The sequence below is a fragment of the Haliotis rufescens genome, unplaced genomic scaffold, assembly GCF_023055435.1.
Source record: "Haliotis rufescens isolate VD_foot unplaced genomic scaffold, xgHalRufe1.0.p SCAF_17, whole genome shotgun sequence".
Classification (NCBI taxonomy): domain Eukaryota; kingdom Metazoa; phylum Mollusca; class Gastropoda; order Lepetellida; family Haliotidae; genus Haliotis; species Haliotis rufescens.
This window is the reverse complement of record NW_025963857.1, coordinates 10,508,853-10,528,998: the sequence shown is the minus strand read 5'-3', so window position 1 is coordinate 10,528,998 and position 20,146 is coordinate 10,508,853. Positions and strand designations below refer to the sequence as shown.

At 42.3% G+C, this 20,146-nt stretch overlaps 1 protein-coding gene across 4 annotated transcripts in view; it reads right to left on the bottom strand.

Moving 5' to 3' along the window:
- Positions 1-20,146, bottom strand: part of LOC124144769 (sodium- and chloride-dependent glycine transporter 2-like) — a 28,248-nt gene that overhangs the window by 5,381 nt on the left and 2,721 nt on the right. For 3 of the 4 annotated variants that reach the window (XM_046515453.2, XM_046517053.2, XM_046514702.2), the window contains exons 2-12: positions 19,403-19,702; positions 17,666-17,797; positions 14,812-15,046; positions 12,901-13,033; positions 11,110-11,244; positions 10,366-10,469; positions 9,657-9,781; positions 7,433-7,545; positions 5,057-5,188; positions 3,294-3,393; positions 288-388 (exon numbers count right to left, since the gene is read on the bottom strand). In XM_046515453.2, coding sequence (XP_046371409.2) covers positions 288-388; positions 3,294-3,393; positions 5,057-5,188; positions 7,433-7,545; positions 9,657-9,781; positions 10,366-10,469; positions 11,110-11,244; positions 12,901-13,033; positions 14,812-15,046; positions 17,666-17,797; positions 19,403-19,679 — 1,587 coding nt within the window. In that variant the 5' untranslated portion in view covers positions 19,680-19,702. The remainder of the gene's footprint in view (positions 1-287; positions 389-3,293; positions 3,394-5,056; positions 5,189-7,432; positions 7,546-9,656; positions 9,782-10,365; positions 10,470-11,109; positions 11,245-12,900; positions 13,034-14,811; positions 15,047-17,665; positions 17,798-19,402; positions 19,703-20,146) is intronic. The other variant, XM_046516260.2, reaches the window with a different exon arrangement.

Sequence of the window (20,146 nt, the reverse complement as noted above, 5' to 3'; positions counted from 1 at the left end):
CGAGCCTGGACCAGACAATCCAGTGATTTACATCATGAACATCGATCCACGCAATTGGGATCGACGACATGCATCAACCAAGTCAGCGAGCCTGACCACCCGATCCCGTTAGTCGCCTTTTACGACAACCATACCCCCTTTTACGGCAAGCACGGGTTGCTGAAGACCTATTCTACCCCGGAATCTTCACGGGTCCCAAAGACATGGAGCATCAAGAACCCCAATGGTCGAGGATATCCTGAGTGACTAGACGTACTAAACAACAACTAATGTTCAAGCATCATTACCAGAATAACAAGAGGAAGTACGAAACACCAGATGAACTTGAAGACGACAGGAGGTCGTAGACCAGTCATCATCTTGATGTCTCTGCTAAACTGATCCATGCCTGAAATATAACGCTTGTTGCAATGGTTTTATGCTTTTATGTTTGGACTGCACACATACATCCATGTATCCGTTGAAAGTGACTATATCGGTAACTTGGTATATATGACACATGTGGATCTCCTTTATCAGTGAAACATAACCTTGACAAAGGTAGTAAACATAACCTTGACAAAGGTAGTAAACATAACCTTGACAAAGGTAGTAAACATAACCTTCACAAAGGTCGTAAACATAACCTTGACAAAGGCAGTAAACATAACCTTGACAAAGGTAGTAAACATAAACTTGACAAAGGCAGTAAACATAACCTTGACAAAGGTAGTAAACATAACCTTGACAAAGGTAGTAAACATAACCTTGACAAAGGTAGTAAACATAACCTTGACAAAGGCAGTAAACATAACCTTGACAAAGGTAGTAAACATAACCTTGACAAAGGTAGTAAACATAACCTTGACAAAGGTAGTAAACATAAACATGACAAAGGCAGAAACATAACATTAACAAAGGTAGTAAACATAACCTTGACAAAGGCAGTAAACATAACCTTGACAAAGGTAGTAAACATAAACTTGACAAAGGCAGTAAACATAACCTTGACAAAGGTAGTAAACATAACCTTGACAAAGGTAGTAAACATAACCTTGACAAAGGCAGTAAACATAACCTTGACAAAGGTAGTAAACATAACCTTGACAAAGGTAGTAAACATAAACTTGACAAAGGCAGAAACATAACCTTGACAAAGGTAGTAAACATAAACTTGACAAAGGTAGTAAACATAACCTTGACAAAGGTAGTAAACATAACCTTGACAAAGGTAGTAAACATAAACTTGACAAAGGCAGTGAACATAACCTTGACAAAGGTAGAAACATAACCTTGACAAAGGTAGTAAACATAAACTTGACAAAGGTAGTAAACATAACCTTGACAAAGGTAGTAAACATAACCTTAACAAAGGTAGTAAACATAACCTTGACAAAGGTAGTAAACATAAACTTGACAAAGGCAGTGAACATAACATTAACAAAGGTAGTAAACATAAACTTGACAAAGGTAGTAAACATAAACTTGACAAAGGTAGTAAACATAACCTTGACAAAGGTAGTAAACATTACCTTGACAAAGGTAGTAAACATAACCTTGACAAAGGTAGTAAACATAACCTTGACAAAGGTAGTAAACATAAACTTGACAAAGGCAGTGAACATAACCTTGACAAAGGTAGTAAACATAAACTTGACAAAGGCAGTGAACATAACCTTGACAAAGGTAGAAACATAACCTTAACAAAGGTAGTAAACATAACCTTAACAAAGGTAGTAAACATAACCTTGACAGAGGTAGTAAACATAAACATGACAAAGGTAGTAAACATAACTTGACAAAGGTGGTATCGAGCCAATCGTCTCCAGCGCTTTATTTCACTGTGCATAGTTGGAGTGATTGAGTGAGTGAGTGAGTGAGTCTATCGATTTGCTTGCGCAACCGGATGTGTCACAAATTTTGGTTTGGTAAACGATAGTTTATTATATCATTAAAATGGTATCAAGATGACGAGTATAGTATTATGTATCTATATGTACGATTTTAGGATCAATGTTTCCCTCAATCTTTGTCTGTAGTTTTAATGAAGTCTATATCGTAAATACAATATGTTAATGTTTTTGTGTGTAACAGGTGTTCAGGCAGTGTTTGTAGGAATGGCGGAAGTGGCCGGGAACCTTCCAGTATCCAATTTGTGGAGCTTTGCATTGTTCTTCCTGGTTCTGTTGATTGGGCTCAACATGCAGGTAAGGTCTATATCCGAGAGTGAGTGAGTGAGTGAGTGAGTGAGTGAGTGAGTGAGTGAGTGAGTGAGTGAGTTGGGTTTAACGCCGCTTTTAACATTATTCTAGTTATATCACGGCGTGTCAGCTGAATGTGGGGGGAAAGCCCGAAGTGATGCAGGTCTCCGACGTTTACCGATTCGGTGAAACCAACGAGCACGGGTATGGTGCTGAGAAACCTAGAAACATAATCGGGGCGAACCGGGATTCGAACCCACAATCATCGGTTTCTGACGTGCCAAAGGGACGCAGCTCTGCACAGCGGCGCCTTAAACGACTGGGCCATCCGTGCCCCCGTCCACAGTTGGATGTCATAAACCTATGACAGTGTGCTCGAATCCCATATTCTGCTGAAATTTGATCATCGGTTCCCATGCTCGTGGTTGTCAGCAAAATAGCAAACGTCTAAGAACTGCATCACATCAGTCTGGCCTCCCACATTAAACAGTGATGTACTGAAATACTGTTCAACACGGCCCAAAACACAACTTTCTTAACCATTTTTGAAAAAAAACTTCATGAAAATCAAAAGTTAGGTGAGGTGAAATGGGGTTGAACGTCGCGTCCAAGATTATTGCACTTATATAGCGACGTGCATGTACGTGTGTGTGTTTGTGTGGCTGCTTGTACTAGTCCGGACTGATGCTGATTTATAGTGCTAGCTCACTGAGATACCATGCCGCAGTTTAACATGAATACCCCACTCAGACACAGTATACTGACTCCGAGCCGACCAGTCCTTGGTTTAGCCCCTTAATGCCGAGCGCCAGACAGGGTAACAACAAGTACCATCTTTTAACGTCTTTTGGTATGACGCGGTCGGGGATCGAACCCCGGACCTTCCGCTCTCCGGGCGGACGCTCTACCACTAGACGACGGAGGCGGTCAAAATCAAAAGTGATTATTGACAAAATATACTTTTCCAGTTAAGTGTAAAACAATCATGAATATGTTGTATGTGTATGGAAGTACATGGCAGCCATTGCATTGCATCTCATATTATGTTTTGAATTATTTTGTCTTCAGCAGTAAGAGCTGAGAGGTGACTAAAGCGTATTTCAGTTTACATACCATATATCCATCCGACTGTCAGGAACTGTAGGAAACCTAGTATATAGACAGAAAGCCTCATAGCACTGACATCGACCATAGAGAAAAAGTACACTCCGCCCTGAAAATTAAAGACAAAGATAATAAACAACGCAAGAATATATGTACTACCATGTCTCTATTTGTAACTTTACTTCTTCATATACATATACTACTATGCTATTATTTACCCACTTGTTCCACTTGCTCCATTGCTGACGAAGCCATAAGTGAAATTTTCATCTTTGTCAGATCATGTGAAATATCGATTTTTTTCCTTTAATGTTATATTGCTTTTTTCGAGGGCAATTTCGGCTTCATATTGTCATATAAATATAGTTTGTTTTTGTTTTTTTGTGTTGTTTAACGCCGCACTCAGCACAATGTAAGCTGTGTGGCGTCAGTCTATAATTACTCGAGTCCGGGCCAGACAATCCAGTTTTGACACCATGAGCATTGATCTCGAAAATTCGGATACGATGACATGCATCAACCAAGTCAGTGAGCCTGACCACCCGATCTCGTTATTCGCCACTTATTATTAATATAGTATTCCATCACAAAGTAATCAAAAGACTATTTCAAAAAGTCGCCCGTATTCAGAATGACAGGTTTAATAATGAAAAAAAGGTAAAATGTTATAATGAATTATCCAGGATTCAATTTATATTCCGACCGTCTGTGACACGTGGGTGTTGGTGATCTGGTGCCTGCTTTTTTTGAATGAGTGAGTGAGTGAGTGAGTTGGGTTTAACGCCGCTTTTAATAGTATTACAGTTATATCGCGGCGTGTCAGCTTAATGTGGGAGGAAAGCCGGAAGTGATGCAGGTCTCCGACGTTTACCACTTCGGTGAAACCCACGGGTATGGTGCTGACAAACCTAGAAACATAATCGGGGCGAACCGGGATTCGAACCCACAATCATAGGTTTCTGGCGTGCCCAAGGGACGCAACTCTGCACAGCGAATCGCGGCGCCTCAGACGACTGGGCCACCCGTGCCCCCCTTTTTTAGAGCGTCGTACTACAGATGTGTGGGAACGTGGTCCCGTGCACAGCGTATAGAGTGTACAGCGTATAGAGTGTACAGCGTATAGAGTGTACAGCGTATGGATAATGTGTGACCGTGCTCCACACTGAAGAACAGTGAACGGGTACCGGATAGGACGAGATGGCAATGTGACTGTTAACCTTACAGCGCCTCATAAGGCAATTTTGGGTTGTGTACTCCCAAGGAAGTCGAGAACGAAATTCGACTGCACATTAAGCCATTGACCATGGCTAATAATGTAGCGCTTTGCGTCTGCTGTTTGGTGTGGATTTGGCGCACAGCCATGTTTAGTCAAACGTATTTCAGCCCTTCAGCACATCGCGGCGAGATACAATTAAAGAGCATGGACAAAGTGCTGAGGTCAAAATTTAACATATTGCAAAAATCAGACTGTACATGTGAAACCGCACTGCCTACTACACATACTAATAGTCCAAAATACATGTAAGTTGGAACAATAACGACCACGCAACGGCCATAACGTTTCTTAAAGTAACTACTCTGTGGGCCATTTTGAAAACCAGATTTGAACCTGTAAAGTCACTTCGTGAAAATATTTTTTTAATTGGTGTATACGATTATACCTAATGATGAAAGTATTTCTATGCAATTTTGCATTTACAAAATTGTTTGTATTTAATGTTATTTCATTCTCTAAAGTTATATAAATGTTCATGTGAAGTGTTTGGACTTACCCTGGAAAGGTAAGGAAGTGTGAACAAGAAGGACCCGCCACAGAAGCATGCGGTGATAAGGAGTCTGAGGAGCCGAGATCGCCGTGGCAAACAGTCAAGCACTGCCGTTATTACAACTTCTGCAAAAATTATCTGAAATAGATTTCGTAATATTATTATATACATCTATTCTAAAATCATTTATGGGATAAGGTGGCCCAGTGGTCTAAGGCCGTGAAATTTCCGGGCTTACATTTCCAAAGTAATGTTTCTATGATCCTGGGTTCGATTCCCAGGTTCAACCTGGTTATAATCAATGGTTTGTCTGCACCATATCGTTCCCTTGGGTTTCACCAAAGTGGTAAAGGTATAAGGCCTACATCAGTCACCAAGAGGTGTAATAGATATAGGCAACTTAATGAAGGCACTAAAGAGTGAGTGAGTATAGTTTTACGCCGCTTTTAGCACACCAGAAATGGGCTTCACACATTGTACCCATGTCGGGAATCGAACCCGGGTCTTCGGCGTGACGAGCGAACGCGTTAACCACTAGGCTACCCGACCGCCCCGAAGGCACTAAAGAAACTCTGAGATGAATAAAGTTTATTCAAACCATTCTCAGAGGGCAACAGTCGTCAATTTGTTCTCAAGCTCAGATATTGAAAATCGCGAGATTTGCAAAATAACTGATCACAAAACTGATGAGTGGGTGAAGTTGCATTCCAGCCCAACCCCGGATCAGAAACGGCACTAATCGAGCTTTCTTCGGCGACAGCTAATGAACGGAGTTTGGTCCCTGTCCAAGGAAGAACTAGAAGACCACTGTCCACTTCTCCAGTAAAGAACTTAAGTTCTTCTGATAATGGCCCTATGGTCTCTTTCAATGTGCAGTTCTAATGTGACAGTAAAAATTATTTCCATCCCAACTAAGCAGCATGACTGCAAATGTTTCACATGACTTGCTTCTGCCACCACCTCAATTATAGGCGAGTTGTCACTATCCTGGATAGGGGTCATATAACATGCAGGTCTTCTTTAATTTGACTTGTTTTGTATCTTAAAGAAACACATGCCTACAAATTAAAAATGAGAAATTCAATAAAAAAAACTATGAATTGAAATACATGATTTTCTCGTGTTATTATCTTTTTTTAAGAAATTGGCCGTGAAAACGTATTTAAACCTTAGGTCAAATGAACCATCATAATGAGATTGGGGCGGTCGGGTAGCCTAGTGGTTAAAGCGTTCGCTCGTCACGCCGAAGACCAGGGTTCGAATCCCGACATAGGTACAATGTGTGAAGCCCATTTCTGGTGTCCCCTGCCGTGATATTTCTGGAATATTGCTAAAAGCGGCGTTAAACCAAACTCACTCACTCTTCACATATTTAATACATTTGGATGAAAATCTTATAATTTATTGTGGCCTTGGTACTTTCATTTTAGAAAGTATGGTGCTCAGAATTCTTTTGCCCTTGTTGCAGCCAAACAGGACCGAGTCCCATTATGATATTCGACCCACATACTTTCTGACCTGAGGTCAGACGCCTTGTCCACTTGATCAAATAAATTAACCCTGTCAAAGTAGGGATGACAAAGTGGGATGACTCCACGCCCTGCTTCACATGTAAATTAGATTACCTTGAAACCAGTGATTAGTGTCGTGCGTTATGCGCTAAGTAAATGAGTTCCTTGATTTAATATAACTTTCATGTCAATAAACATCATGTTTTGTATGATTTACGTGATGTTATCATGAATGGATGTTCATATTTTCTTTTTTTACGGCGTCGTGTGCAAAACAAATTTCCGTACATCCATTCAGCACAATATCACGAGTAAATGACACTTTTTTGTGGATAACTTCTTCTATACTTTGTCAGGACGTTTCAGAGCTACGTCTTGCGTCTTCATCAGGTGAATGAAACTCATTTATTCATGTTTTCTCAACTTCTAAATGCCTATCAAAGACAGCATAACATCACGCAAATCTTACAAAACGAAATAGGCCTATATTTTTCTAATTATTTAACAAGGGTTAACGAATGGCCTTTCCCCCACTGGCCACCTACTAATTTCAGTATTACAGACATAGTTGTGAATACTGATCAGAACATAACCACAGCACTAGTCACGCAGCTCTTGTCTCTTATTGGATTCTCAGATAAAGATGTGCGTTCGAATCCCGGTTCGCCCCGATTATGTTTCTAGGTTTGTCAGCACCATAACCGTGCTCGTGGGTTTCACCGAAGTGGTAAACGTCGGAGACCTGCATCACTTCGGGCTTTCCTCCCACATTAAGCTGGCACGCCGTGATATAACTAGAATACTGTTAAAAGCGGCATTAAACCCAACTCACTCGCTCACTCACTCACTCACTCTCGGATATAGACCTTACCTGTATGTTGAGCCCAATCAACAGAACCAGGAAGAATAATGCAAAGCCCCACAAATTGGATCCTGGAAGGTTCCCAACCACTTCCGCCATTGCTACAAACACTGCCTGAACACCTGTTATACACAAAAACATTAACATATTGTATTCAGATATAAACTTCATTAAAACTACAGACAAAGATTGAGGGAAACATTGATCGATGATCCTAAAATCTTACAGACAGATACATATAGAGAATACAACACTCGTTATCTTGATACCATGTTAATAATAGAATTAACATCTATCGTTTCTGGCGGAGCGAAATTTTCGTTCGTTTACCAAACCCAAATTTGTGACACATCTGGTTGCGCAAGCAATTCGATAGATGCCTAAACATACGCCTGTATGAAGAGTTCCTGCTGCTCTTGTGCACAAGTGAGTGAGTGAGTGAGTGAGTTGGGTTTAGCGCCGCTTTTAACAGTATTCCAGTTATATCGCAGCATGTCAGCTTAATGTGGGAGGAAAGCCCGAAGTGATGCAGGTCTCACACGTTTACCACTTCGGTGAAACCCACGAGCACGGGTATGGTGCTGACAAACCTAGAAACATAATCGGGGCGAACCGGGATTCGAACCAACAATCATAGGTTTCTGGCGTGACCAAGGGACGCGATTCTGCACAGCGAATCGCGGCGCCTTAGACGACTGGGCCACCACCGACATTAAGCTGACACGCCGCGATATAACTGGAATACTGTTTCAAGCGTCGTTAAAACCAACTCACTCACTCACTCATCCACAAATTTTCGCACGATTGGTATCCGGAGTGTCCCGCACGAGTGATCTGGGTTGTCTTTCATAAAACATTTCGAAAACAGTGCCACAAAATATGCTTGTATGGAGACACAGGTGACACAGCCGCAAGAGGTAAGTAAGTCTATGTATGGTTCGAAGTTTTCTCAAATGATTTCATTTCACCTCGCTGAATAGTGTATTGAAAGTCGGTTGCGATAGGCACAGATGTAGGCCTCGTCCAATGTGTCTGCATGGTAAAGTTGAAAAAGATTTAAGTGCGTCACGTCACGTGCTTGTTAAGATTCACAAAGAGTGAATATCACAGACAGTTCGAGACCAAAACATCGCCACAAAACTGAATTACAGGAGGGAGAATTTATACTTCACAATACTTAACATTCCCTTCATGTCGAGCAATATTCTATCAGCTCCAGTCTGTGCTGTCTACAGTTAAAAAAGCGTCATACGACACTGGCTCAAAAGGTGTTTGATCAAGGTTACAACATTCAAGGCCTAAATTAAGCTTTAAAAAGTCTAATGGTAGCCATGGAGAGGACATTTCCAAATCATTTAATGTGACGCTTCTGTGACAAAAATGAAATCCGATGCAATTCCCTATTTTTCTTTGTACCAGATGCTTCCGTGTTTGTTCCGGTGACACTTGACATGGATTTGCATGTCTTTGTCACGCGCCACCTGTGGGACGGGATACCCTTACGTTTTATCGCTCATCTGATTTCATTACTATTTGATAGTGATGTAAAAATAACAACGACAAAACCCTTTCCATTCTCACAGGATTTCTTCGTCAAAAACAAAGTCGATTGAACGATTCCGACTGAATCATGAGCATGTGTTGTATTCCCGACATGGGTACAATGTGTGAAGCCCATTTCTGGTGTCCCCCCGCCGTGATATTGCTGGAATATTGCTAAAAGCGGCGTAAAACTATACTCACTCACTCCATTAATTCATGTTCAGGAAAAACTGCGGCCTCGCTTTTTTAACATAGTATTCAAGTGGTGAGTGAGTTAAATTTTACATCGCATCGGCAATAATTCAGCCATATAGCGAACATAGTATTCAATGAAGCGTTGGACACAACACAACTATATTAGCTCGTGCCAGGATCCGATGAGCTACGGTCTTAATCCCAGATTCGCCCTGCGCATGCTCCTTGGTGTCACTCACTCACTCATGCACGCACGCACGCTCGCACTCACTCACTCACTCACTCACTCACTCACTCACCCACCCACCCACCCACCCACGCACGCACGCACTCACTCACTCACTCACTCACTCACTCACTCACCCACCCACTCACTCACTCACTCACTCACCCACTATCTCACTCACTCACTCACTCACTCACCCAGCCACCCACTCACTTTCTCACTCACTCACTCACTCAACTGGTCATATGGTTGTACAGATGCAAAACTTACCTCTGTCAACTACGTTGCTCATCTCCACGTTTTTCTTCTCAGCCAATGCCCCGAAGAAGCTAAACACCACGATACTTGCAACAACCCCAACGCCGAGAGTTACACCATACACTATGAAGGAGTCTCTGAAAACAATAGAGAGCCATGATGTTTCATTTCTTATACCAGCCGTGATATTGCGGGAATATTGCTTAAAGCGGCGTAAAACCATACTCACTCACTCATGTCTTATGCTAATGACAATACCTGCTCATGAAACGAAATTAATTGAATTAAATTATATAAAGTATAAAATAACCACTAAAAACAACATAATGCCAATGCTTGCTCACGAAATTAATTAATTAAATTAACTATAACGTTAAATCTGAAAACAATAGTATTCATGATGGATAGTGGCAAACTTATGCCAACACTTGTTCATGAAAAACATAATTTAATTAAATTAAATATACGTTATGTCTGAAAACAATAGAAGCCACGATGCATCGTTTCTTATATGCCGATGGCAATAACTTTTCATGAAGTGGTGCGCGTTGTCTTCATATGTATTTGTTTTACATTGTTAATTGAATTACTGCCTTTAACAATGCAGCGCTAAGAATTAATGTGAATATGTATACGTCAAATGGCCCATTACACTGATAATGATAGGCCACGTATTTGTTGAGGGCCAGGTGAGCTAAGAAGTGATGAAGCTAAAACTGACCTCAGTGCTGTAGAGGTGAAGGGTTTGTAGCTTGACAGGGTGCTGATGATGCCTGTTGTCATCCCCGTTGTATACATTGCACTGAGGCATGCAGAGCTCCACGTCTGAATGGAAATATAGTCGCATGATATACCAAAAGATCTCAAGATACCATGATGAAGAGTTACATACATATGAAAATGGCCAAAATCATGAGTTACGAACGTTTATCGCTTATCAATTAACTGTTCGCCCTTATAACAGTGGCCGCCTCCATGGTCTAATGGTAGAGCGTCCGCCCGGAGAGCGGAAGGTCCGGGGTCTTATCCCCGGCCGCGTCCTACCAAAAGACGTTAAAAGATGGTACTTGTTGTTACCCTGTCTGGCGCTCAGCATTATTTGGCTAAAACAAGGACTGCTCGGCTCGGAGTCAGTATACTGTGTCTGATGTTAAACTGCGGCATGGTATCTCAGTGGGCTAGCACTATAAATCGACATCGGTCCGGACTAGTACCAGTAGTTGTCTTAAAATAAGTGGCGTGGGCCCCTTGAACACGCCTACTTCCGGTCTGAGTGTTTGGATCCACCGATAGTGGGTATGAATCCAAAATTCGTCCAATTAATGATCCTTGATTTGTGAGGGCCACATACCAGAGTTCAAGTAAGTATATGTATGCCACGTTTTGTGAAACGCCATGATACAACTAAATACTGTTCAAAGCGGCATAAAACTGCACTCACTTAAACACGTAAAGCAAACCTTACATGTACGTCCCAAAAAAGGTCTGCGGAGGGATAGAGGAGGTACCCTACACCTTCCAGTGATCCGGGTAGCGTCATGCCTCTTATAAACAGTGTCAGAAGGAGGCCGAAGATGAGTGGCACCGTGACGAGCACCACCTGGAGAGACGGTCAATTGACAGTCAGTGAGGGTATGACCATGTGGTATCATGTTCCAGAAAATACACGACAATCATATGTTGCCTTGAATGCTGAAAGAATGGTGTTGTGAAGAAAGACTCAATGTTAGGTGCCTCCTTACAGAGAACAGAGAGGATGTATTTAAACTGTGATTGAAAACAGACATACAGTCTCCAAAATTATAACCATTCCAAGATCAATCCCAAAGCCTGCACATACACCCTCCACATCATCCACACCACACCAAACCACACCACACCAAACCACACCATACCACTCCACACCACACCCATCAAACCATCCCACACCACACTACACTACACCACACTGCACCACACCCATCAAACCACCACACACACACACACACACTACACACCACACACCACACCCATCAAACCATCCCACACCACACTACACTACACCACACTGCACCACACCCATCAAACCACCACACACTACACACTTCCACACCACACCACACCACACTACGCACCACACTCATCAATCCACCACACACACACACACACACACACACACACTACACACTTCCACACCACACCACACCACACTACGCACCACACTCATCAAACCACCACACACACACACACACACACACTACACACTTCCACACCACACCACACCACACTACGCACCACACTCATCAAACCACCACACACACACACACTACACACACACACACCACACCACACCACACCACACCACACCACACCACACTACACACCACACACCACAGTCATCAAACCACCACACACACACACACTACACACTTCCACACCACACCACACTACACTACACACCACACACACACACACACTACACACTTCCACACCACACCACACTACACACCACACTGCACCACACCCATCAAACCACCACACACACACACACACTACACACTTCCACATCACACCACACCACACCACACTACACTACACACCACACACCACACTCATCAAACCACCACACACACACACTACACACTTCCACACCACACCACACCACACTACACACCACACACCACACTCATCAAACCACCACACACACACACACTACACACTTCCACACCACACCGCACCACACCACACCACACCACATCCATCACTACACACCACACTACACACCACACTGCACCACAAACACCCACACACTACACACTTCCACACCACACCACACCGCACCACACCACACCACACCCATCACTACACACACACACACCACACTGCACCACACCCATCAAACCATCCCACACCACAGTACGCTACACGACACCCATCCAACCAACCTACCCCACCCCCCACCACACCACACCATTCACACCACACCACACCACTGCACACCACACCCATCAAACCATCCAACACCACACTACACTACACCACACTGCTACACATCCATTAAACCATCCCACACACCTCACTACCACACACTACACACCCTCACCACACTACACCTATCACACCACACCACACCACACCACACCACACCACACCACACCACACCCACCACATGTGTCAATCACACCCTTTGCTGTTTCATTCTGTGAAATGGATAACTCGGTCACTTTAAGAGCAAGCAGTGTTATGTTGTGCTAATGGGCTGATTTATTTTCCATACCTTTCCAATAACCTTAACTCCCCAGAACAAAGCAGCAAATATGAGAACCACGGTGCCGAACCTACACCCGACCAGCTCCCACTGAAGTCCCCCGGGACTTTCGATTCCAGGGGAAATTTGCAAGACTCGATTTCTGCAATATAAAGGAAAAAAAACATCTTCATTCATAAAAAGTACGTGGCCTGATGTTCATAACGCAGGTCGCCACTGCATACGCTTCTATGACCTATTTCTCGGGAGTAGACAATGAACATACACGGAATAAATCCTGTATTGCTGCGTCCATTTACAGCGGCCTTAAACCCTAAACAATCACTCACTCGGGAAATCTGAAAACCAGAATAGCATAAGTGCACACTGGATGAATTTATTGGATGCATTAACACTAGAGCTTTTTCTCATCAAATATTATATAAACAATTTGTAATGGAAGTTCCCTTTTAAAATGTATAGATTTGTTTCCAAAAGATACAAATATTATTTCTATAAAATAATAATGAGCATAAGGTGTCACGTCATATCGCACAGCCAGAATACATGGATATACAGTAAACTACGGTTAAAACGAACTCAAAGGGACCACTAATTTTAGTTCGTTATAACCGTAGTTCGTTATAGGCATATATACAGCATATGTACAACAAATGGCCGGGACTAAAAATAAGTTCGTTATATCGGTCAGTTCGTTATAAGCGTGTTCGTTATAACCGTAGTTTACTGTACCTGTATCATACAATATTCAAAATAGGATAAAAACACACACAAACGTAAATTATTTTTATGGTCAGTGCTACAAGCCGCGTGTTAAAAAACTATGTTTAAAAACGCCATTCCACTTGGGCCAGTCAAACATAAAGGAGATACTATATAGTCATTAGGTCTAGGTAAATATATAAAACTGATTCAAACATAGAGTAAAATATATTTTGAAAATATGTTGTAGAGGTTTCTGCAAATATTTTACAATTAAAGTTAGGACAACTATAAAATATACAGTTTGTTACTATAAAATAGTTATTGACAATCTAGAATATATAGAACGGCAAGCACAACGATGGTCATAAAGTTCTACCAAATTCTTATCATCTATTGATCTTGTCAAGGATGTCATGTGTGCTAAGTTAGAAGACTATACAAACTTTATTTGTTTTTTGCGTCACAAGCAGTTTACAAACTTATTTCATGCTGTCATGATCTTGACCTTTAAAGCTAGCCATTCATACGTCATTGAAGACGACATAAATATATACACAGGTTAGTTCAAGTGTGAATGAAACAGTACAGATTTAATTGGATTTTAAACTTATTTCCAAACACTGCCATGCCTGCCATTTCAATTTTAAATGACAAATTGACTTTCTTAGAAAGGAGGATGTTTATTAAATCTTTTCCGAACAGAAAACGTTGATGCGAAGGCTACATTTTTTTAAAATAAAAAAAGCCTCCTTTCGTTGCCAAAAACATGAAGAACATGTGATCATACTGCTATCCTCAGTAGTGTTGAAGAAGAATTTGTGTAAGTTCCATCCGCTGACCACAGTGACCGGATCCTCACATGGCTAAGGGCCACAACCCTATACAACTATCTCTACTAATGATACTATACATTAAAAAACAGTATAATGTACATTATACTGTAGATGTCGTCACTGTGTTCATATATGAGTGAGTGAGTATGGTTTTACGCCGCTTTTAGCAATATTCAAGCAATATCACGGTGGGGGACACCAGAAATGGGCTTCGCACATTGTACCCATGTCGGGAATCGAACCCGGGTCTTCGGCGTGACGAAGGCTTTAACCACTAGGCTACCCGGCCGCCCCGTTCATATATTATGATTGCGCTTTGCCAATATACAAAGTTGGCCTTCATACAGGTGTTGAACATGATATGTTTCCAACTGGGCCTTACTCAAAGTATTCTTGTCCAGGAGACAACAGTCTTCTAGGTATGTAGGAGTCTCCACTCGAATTTAAGGGAAGGGTTTGACCGTCGAAGCATGATGGGGTGTTCCAGGAGTTACTGCAGGTTGACCATGGCAGGACGCTGGACCCTGACTGGAAGAGGTAGTACATCCCCCATGACGGGATGACGCCATACATGGGATGAACCACTGCATTCACGACGACCATTCCCACGCCTACACCTGCAACAAGGCAAATAAGAATACCGTTTTGACAACGACCACTCATGTCCCTACCTATATCGGCACTTGCAACAAGGAAAATAAGAATACAGTTTTGACAACGACCACTCATGTCCCTACCTATATCTGTACCTGCAACAAGGCAAATAAGAATAGAGTTTTCACAACGACCACTCATGTCCCTACCTATGTCTGCACTTGCAACAAGGCAAATAAGAATACAGTTTTGACAACGACCACTCATGTCCCTACCTATATCTGCACCTGCAACAAGGCAAATAAGAATACAGTTTTCACAACGACCACTCATGTCCCTACCTATATCTGTACCTGCAACAAGGCAAATAAGAATACAGTTTTCACAACGACCACTCATGTCCCTACCTATATCTGCACCTGCAACAAGGAAAATAAGAATACAGTTTTGACAACGACCACTCATGTCCCTACCTATATCTGCACCTGCAACAAGGCAAATAAGAATACAGTTTTCACAACGACCACTCATGTCCCTACCTATATCGGCACTTGCAACAAGGAAAATAAGAATACAGTTTTGACAACGACCACTCATGTCCCTACCTATATCTGCACCTGCAACAAGGCAAATAAGAATACAGTTTTCACAACGACCACTCATGTCCCTACCTATATCTGCACCTGCAACAAGGCAAATAAGAATACAGTTTTCACAACGACCACTCATGTCCCTACCTATATCTGCACTTGCAACAAGGCAAATAAGAATACAGTTTTCACAACGACCACTCATGTCCCTACCTATATCTGCACCTGCAACAAGGCAAATAAGAATACAGTTTTCACAACGACCACTCATGTCCCTACCTATATCTGTACCTGCAACAAGGCAAATAAGAATACAGTTTTCACAACGACCACTCATGTCCCTACCTATATCTGCACCTGCAACAAGGAAAATAAGAATACAGTTTTGACAACGACCACTCATGTCCCTACCTATATCTGCACCTGCAACAAGGCAAATAAGAATACAGTTTTCACAACGACCACTCATGTCCCTACCTATATCGGCACTTGCAACAAGGAAAATAAGAATACAGTTTTGACAACGACCACTCATGTCCCTACCTATATCTGCACCTGCAACAAGGCAAATAAGAATACAGTTTTCACAACGACCACTCATGTCCCTACCTATATCTGCACCTGCAACAAGGCAAATAAGAATACAGTTTTCACAACGACCACTCATGTCCCTACCTATATCTGCACCTGCAACAAGGCAAATAAGAATACAGTTTTCACAACGACCACTCATGTCCCTACCTATATCTGCACCTGCAACAAGGCAAATAAGAATACAGTTTTCACAACGACCACTCATGTCCCTACCTATATCTCCACCTGCAACAAAAAGGGAAGAAACACAGTCTTCCTGATGACCAACCCCAACCTAACCCGTAAAAGGTGAGAAATGCAGGTTCCATTACGTTCAACCCTACCCTGTTACTGTTACAGGCTCTTAAAGACCATTCCAGCGCCTACCGACACTTGCTAGGAGGAATTACTCGGCCACCTAGCGCCCATACCTTTAAGAGAGAGAGAGAGAGAGAGAGAGAGAGAGAGAGAGAGAGAGAGAGAGAGATATGACTGACTGTGTGGCTGAGAGAGAGGGGACTGGATGTAGCTGAGAGACAGAGAAGAGAGAGAGAGAGAGAGAGAGAGAGAGTGAGATACGATATGACTGACTGTGTGGCAGAGAGAGTGAGTGAGTGAGTGAGAGAGAGAAGGGGGAGAGGAGGGCTGGCTGTAGCTGAGAGAGAAAGAGAGACGGTGTGAGATAAGATATGACTGACTGTGAGGCTGAGAGATAGAGAGAGAGAGGGGGGCTGGCTGTAGCTGAGAGAGAGAGAGACACACACACAGAGAGACAGAGTGAGATACGATATGACTGACTGTGTGGCTGAGAGACAGAAGGGGAGAGGAGACTGGCTGTAGCTGAGAGAGAAAGAGAGACAAAGTGAGATAAGATATGACTGACTGTGTGGCTGAGAGAGAGAGGACTGCTTACCAGACAATGAGAGTGTAGATGGTACACATGTTTCATGAAATAATGCTTACCAGACAATGAGAGTGTAGATGGTACATACGTTTCATGAATTAATGCTTACCACATAATGAGAGTGAAGATGGTGCACATGTTTCATGAATTAATGCTTACCAGTTAATGAGAGTGTAGATGGTACACATGTTTCATGAAATAATTCTTAACAGACAATGAGAGTATAGATGGTACACATGTTTCATGAAATAATTCTTACCAGACAATGAGAGTATAGATGGTACACATGTTTCATGAAATAATTCTTAACAGACAATGAGAGTATAGATGGTACACATGTTTCATGAAATAATGCTTACCAGATAATGAGAGTATAGATGGTACATACGTTTCATGAATTAATGCTTACCACATAATGAGAGTGAAGATGGAACACATGTTTCATGAAATAATGCTTACCAGACAATAAGAGTATAGATGGTACATACGTTTCATGATTAATGCTTACCCCACAATGAGAGTGTAGATGGTACATGTGTTTTATACAATGGTTGTGTCTGTCAGTGTGACCTTACCTCTGAAGAGTGGACTGAAGTTCCAGATGTGGGCTGGGCCTCTGCCGCAGAACTGCCCCAGACTTAGATCCATGTAGAAGATGGGGACTCCGATCAGAAGGAGAAAGATGGCGTACAGGATCATGAAGACAACTGGGCAGTAGGACATGACAGAATGTCAATCACTGGATTGTCTGGTCCAGACTCGATTATTTACAGACCGCCGTCATAAAGCCGACAGACGGTAGTTTTGAAATAAAATAAACTCAAAACCTCAAACTCGTTATTCAATATTTTAGCTTTGTTCAAATAAAATGAAATAAAATGTTCAAAACCTCACTTTAACTTCAGCTTTCTCTTTTTCTGTCATCATGAACTAATTCAGAACTGCAAGAGCTATTTTAACATATTACATCCCTTGTGAGTTATCCAGCTAGACATTTATCTCCGAAAGTGTACATTCCATGAATAAATATATTCTCGTACAAACCTAAATATTGTCGCTAAACGTTAAATTCGCAACGATACAATACTGTCCCAGTAGTTGTTATGATTTCAAAAGACTATTTTATTCAAGCAGTACTAAATAAAGTAGCCCGTGAAGATCCGGGATAGAATAGGTCTTCAGCAACCCATGCTTGCCGTAAAAGGCGACTATGCTTCTCGTAAAAGGCGACTAACGGGATCGGGTGGTCAGGCTCGCTGACTTGGTTGATGCATGTCATCGTATCCCAATTGAGTGGGTCGATGCTCATGGTGTCAATCACTGGATTGTCTGGACCAGACTCGATTATTTACAGACCGCCATCATATAGCTGGAATATTGCTGAGTGCAGCGTTAAACAACAATCAAACAAACAAAAGTAAATAAAGTAAGCAAATGCCTCTGACGCCGAGGATCGGTGTATACAATATTTTCCTCGTGTTATATCATTCAATATATATCATGAATTTGAGCTATTGTGCTGCCAAGAATTATAAAAGGGATTCTTGGATTAGAACCAGCGATCATGCATTCTGGCACAGAGCATTAAGGTGACTTTGACGATTGAGTAACCAGTGCTCCCAGGGTTGACTGGGATGAAAGGCAAGCTTCACATTTTATATACTTTGCCAGTCATATTGTGTCATGGTTGCATTGTATTTAGACGAGACTGTCTGCATTTCCACATCACAGTGCCTGTAAATTGTCTAAATTCTTACCTGCAAGTACCCAATTATTGTCTATTTATCTAAGTGTACCTTCAAGTTGTCAACTTGTACTCACCTTACGTATATGTATTGCCCACATGAAAGCGCCCTAATAATGCGTACACGAACACGTTAGAACTCTAATATTGCCTACGTACGTGTCTAAATGAACGTGAAGTTAGGTAATAATTGAAGGGTTGGCATGGTTAGAATATGTTATGTTCTCCGATCCGTGAAATGGTATGAGTGAGTGAGTGAGTTGGGTTTAACGCCGCTTTTGACAGTATTCCAGTTATATCACGGCGTGTCAGCTTAATGTCGGGGAGGAAAGCCCGAAGTGATGCAGGTCTCAGACGTTTACCACTTCGGTGAAACCCACGAGCACGAGTACGGTGCTGACAAACATAATCGGAGCGAACCGGGATTCGAACCCACAATCATAGGTTTCTGGCGTGCCCAAGGGACGCAACCCTGCACAGTGAATCGCGGCGCCTTAGACTACTGGGCCACCCGTGCCCCCTGAAATGGTATGAATATGAGCAAGACATTCTAACACTGATCACTTACCTCCGCCGTGGCTGTAACACATATAGGGGAACCACCATATGTAGGAGTAATCTGTGGTGACGGCCAACGCGGCCATGATAAACTCTGCATTGCAGGTCCAATGCCCCCGCTCCATGCCCTGAGAAACAGCTGTCTGGTCCTCGAATTCAAACCTAGTTACATGAATAGGTACCGCGGGTCCCGATGCAGAAGGCGCTTGGGTAGTTCTAAGAGGTTGCTCTTGCTCGGCAAATTCGTTGCTGAGAACCGTAGCTTCCTTGCTCTCGAGCTCCGCCATGTTTCGTGTGTCGCCCTCCTCTGCTGAAATGTAAACATGTATTGTCAGGGTCAAACGGTATATTCCTTAATTGAGCCCTTATCCAATTGTCTATCTATGTAGTCAAATCAGGATAATTGTCTTTAAAGTTCATTTGCACGAATGTCCCCATTAGAACGTGTTCTGTTTACAAGCTACACGGTAAATTGTGGGGAAGGTAGATTTAAGGGGTTTATTTCAGTTGTTTGCATCAATCAGTAACACCTCCAAAGGTGTAGGACCGAGACGTCGAATTTAAAAAAAAGGTTACTGCAGAACCGCGACATCGATAAAGGTCTTGGGACCGGGATGTAAAATGGGTATAATCACAGAGGCGAAAGAGTGGTCTTCACCACTCACAGGAACCTTGAGCTGCTGTACGAATCTACCGTACTATAATCAGGTGATTACACACATATCTCCGTCACTGAAGCGAAAGACTACTGGTC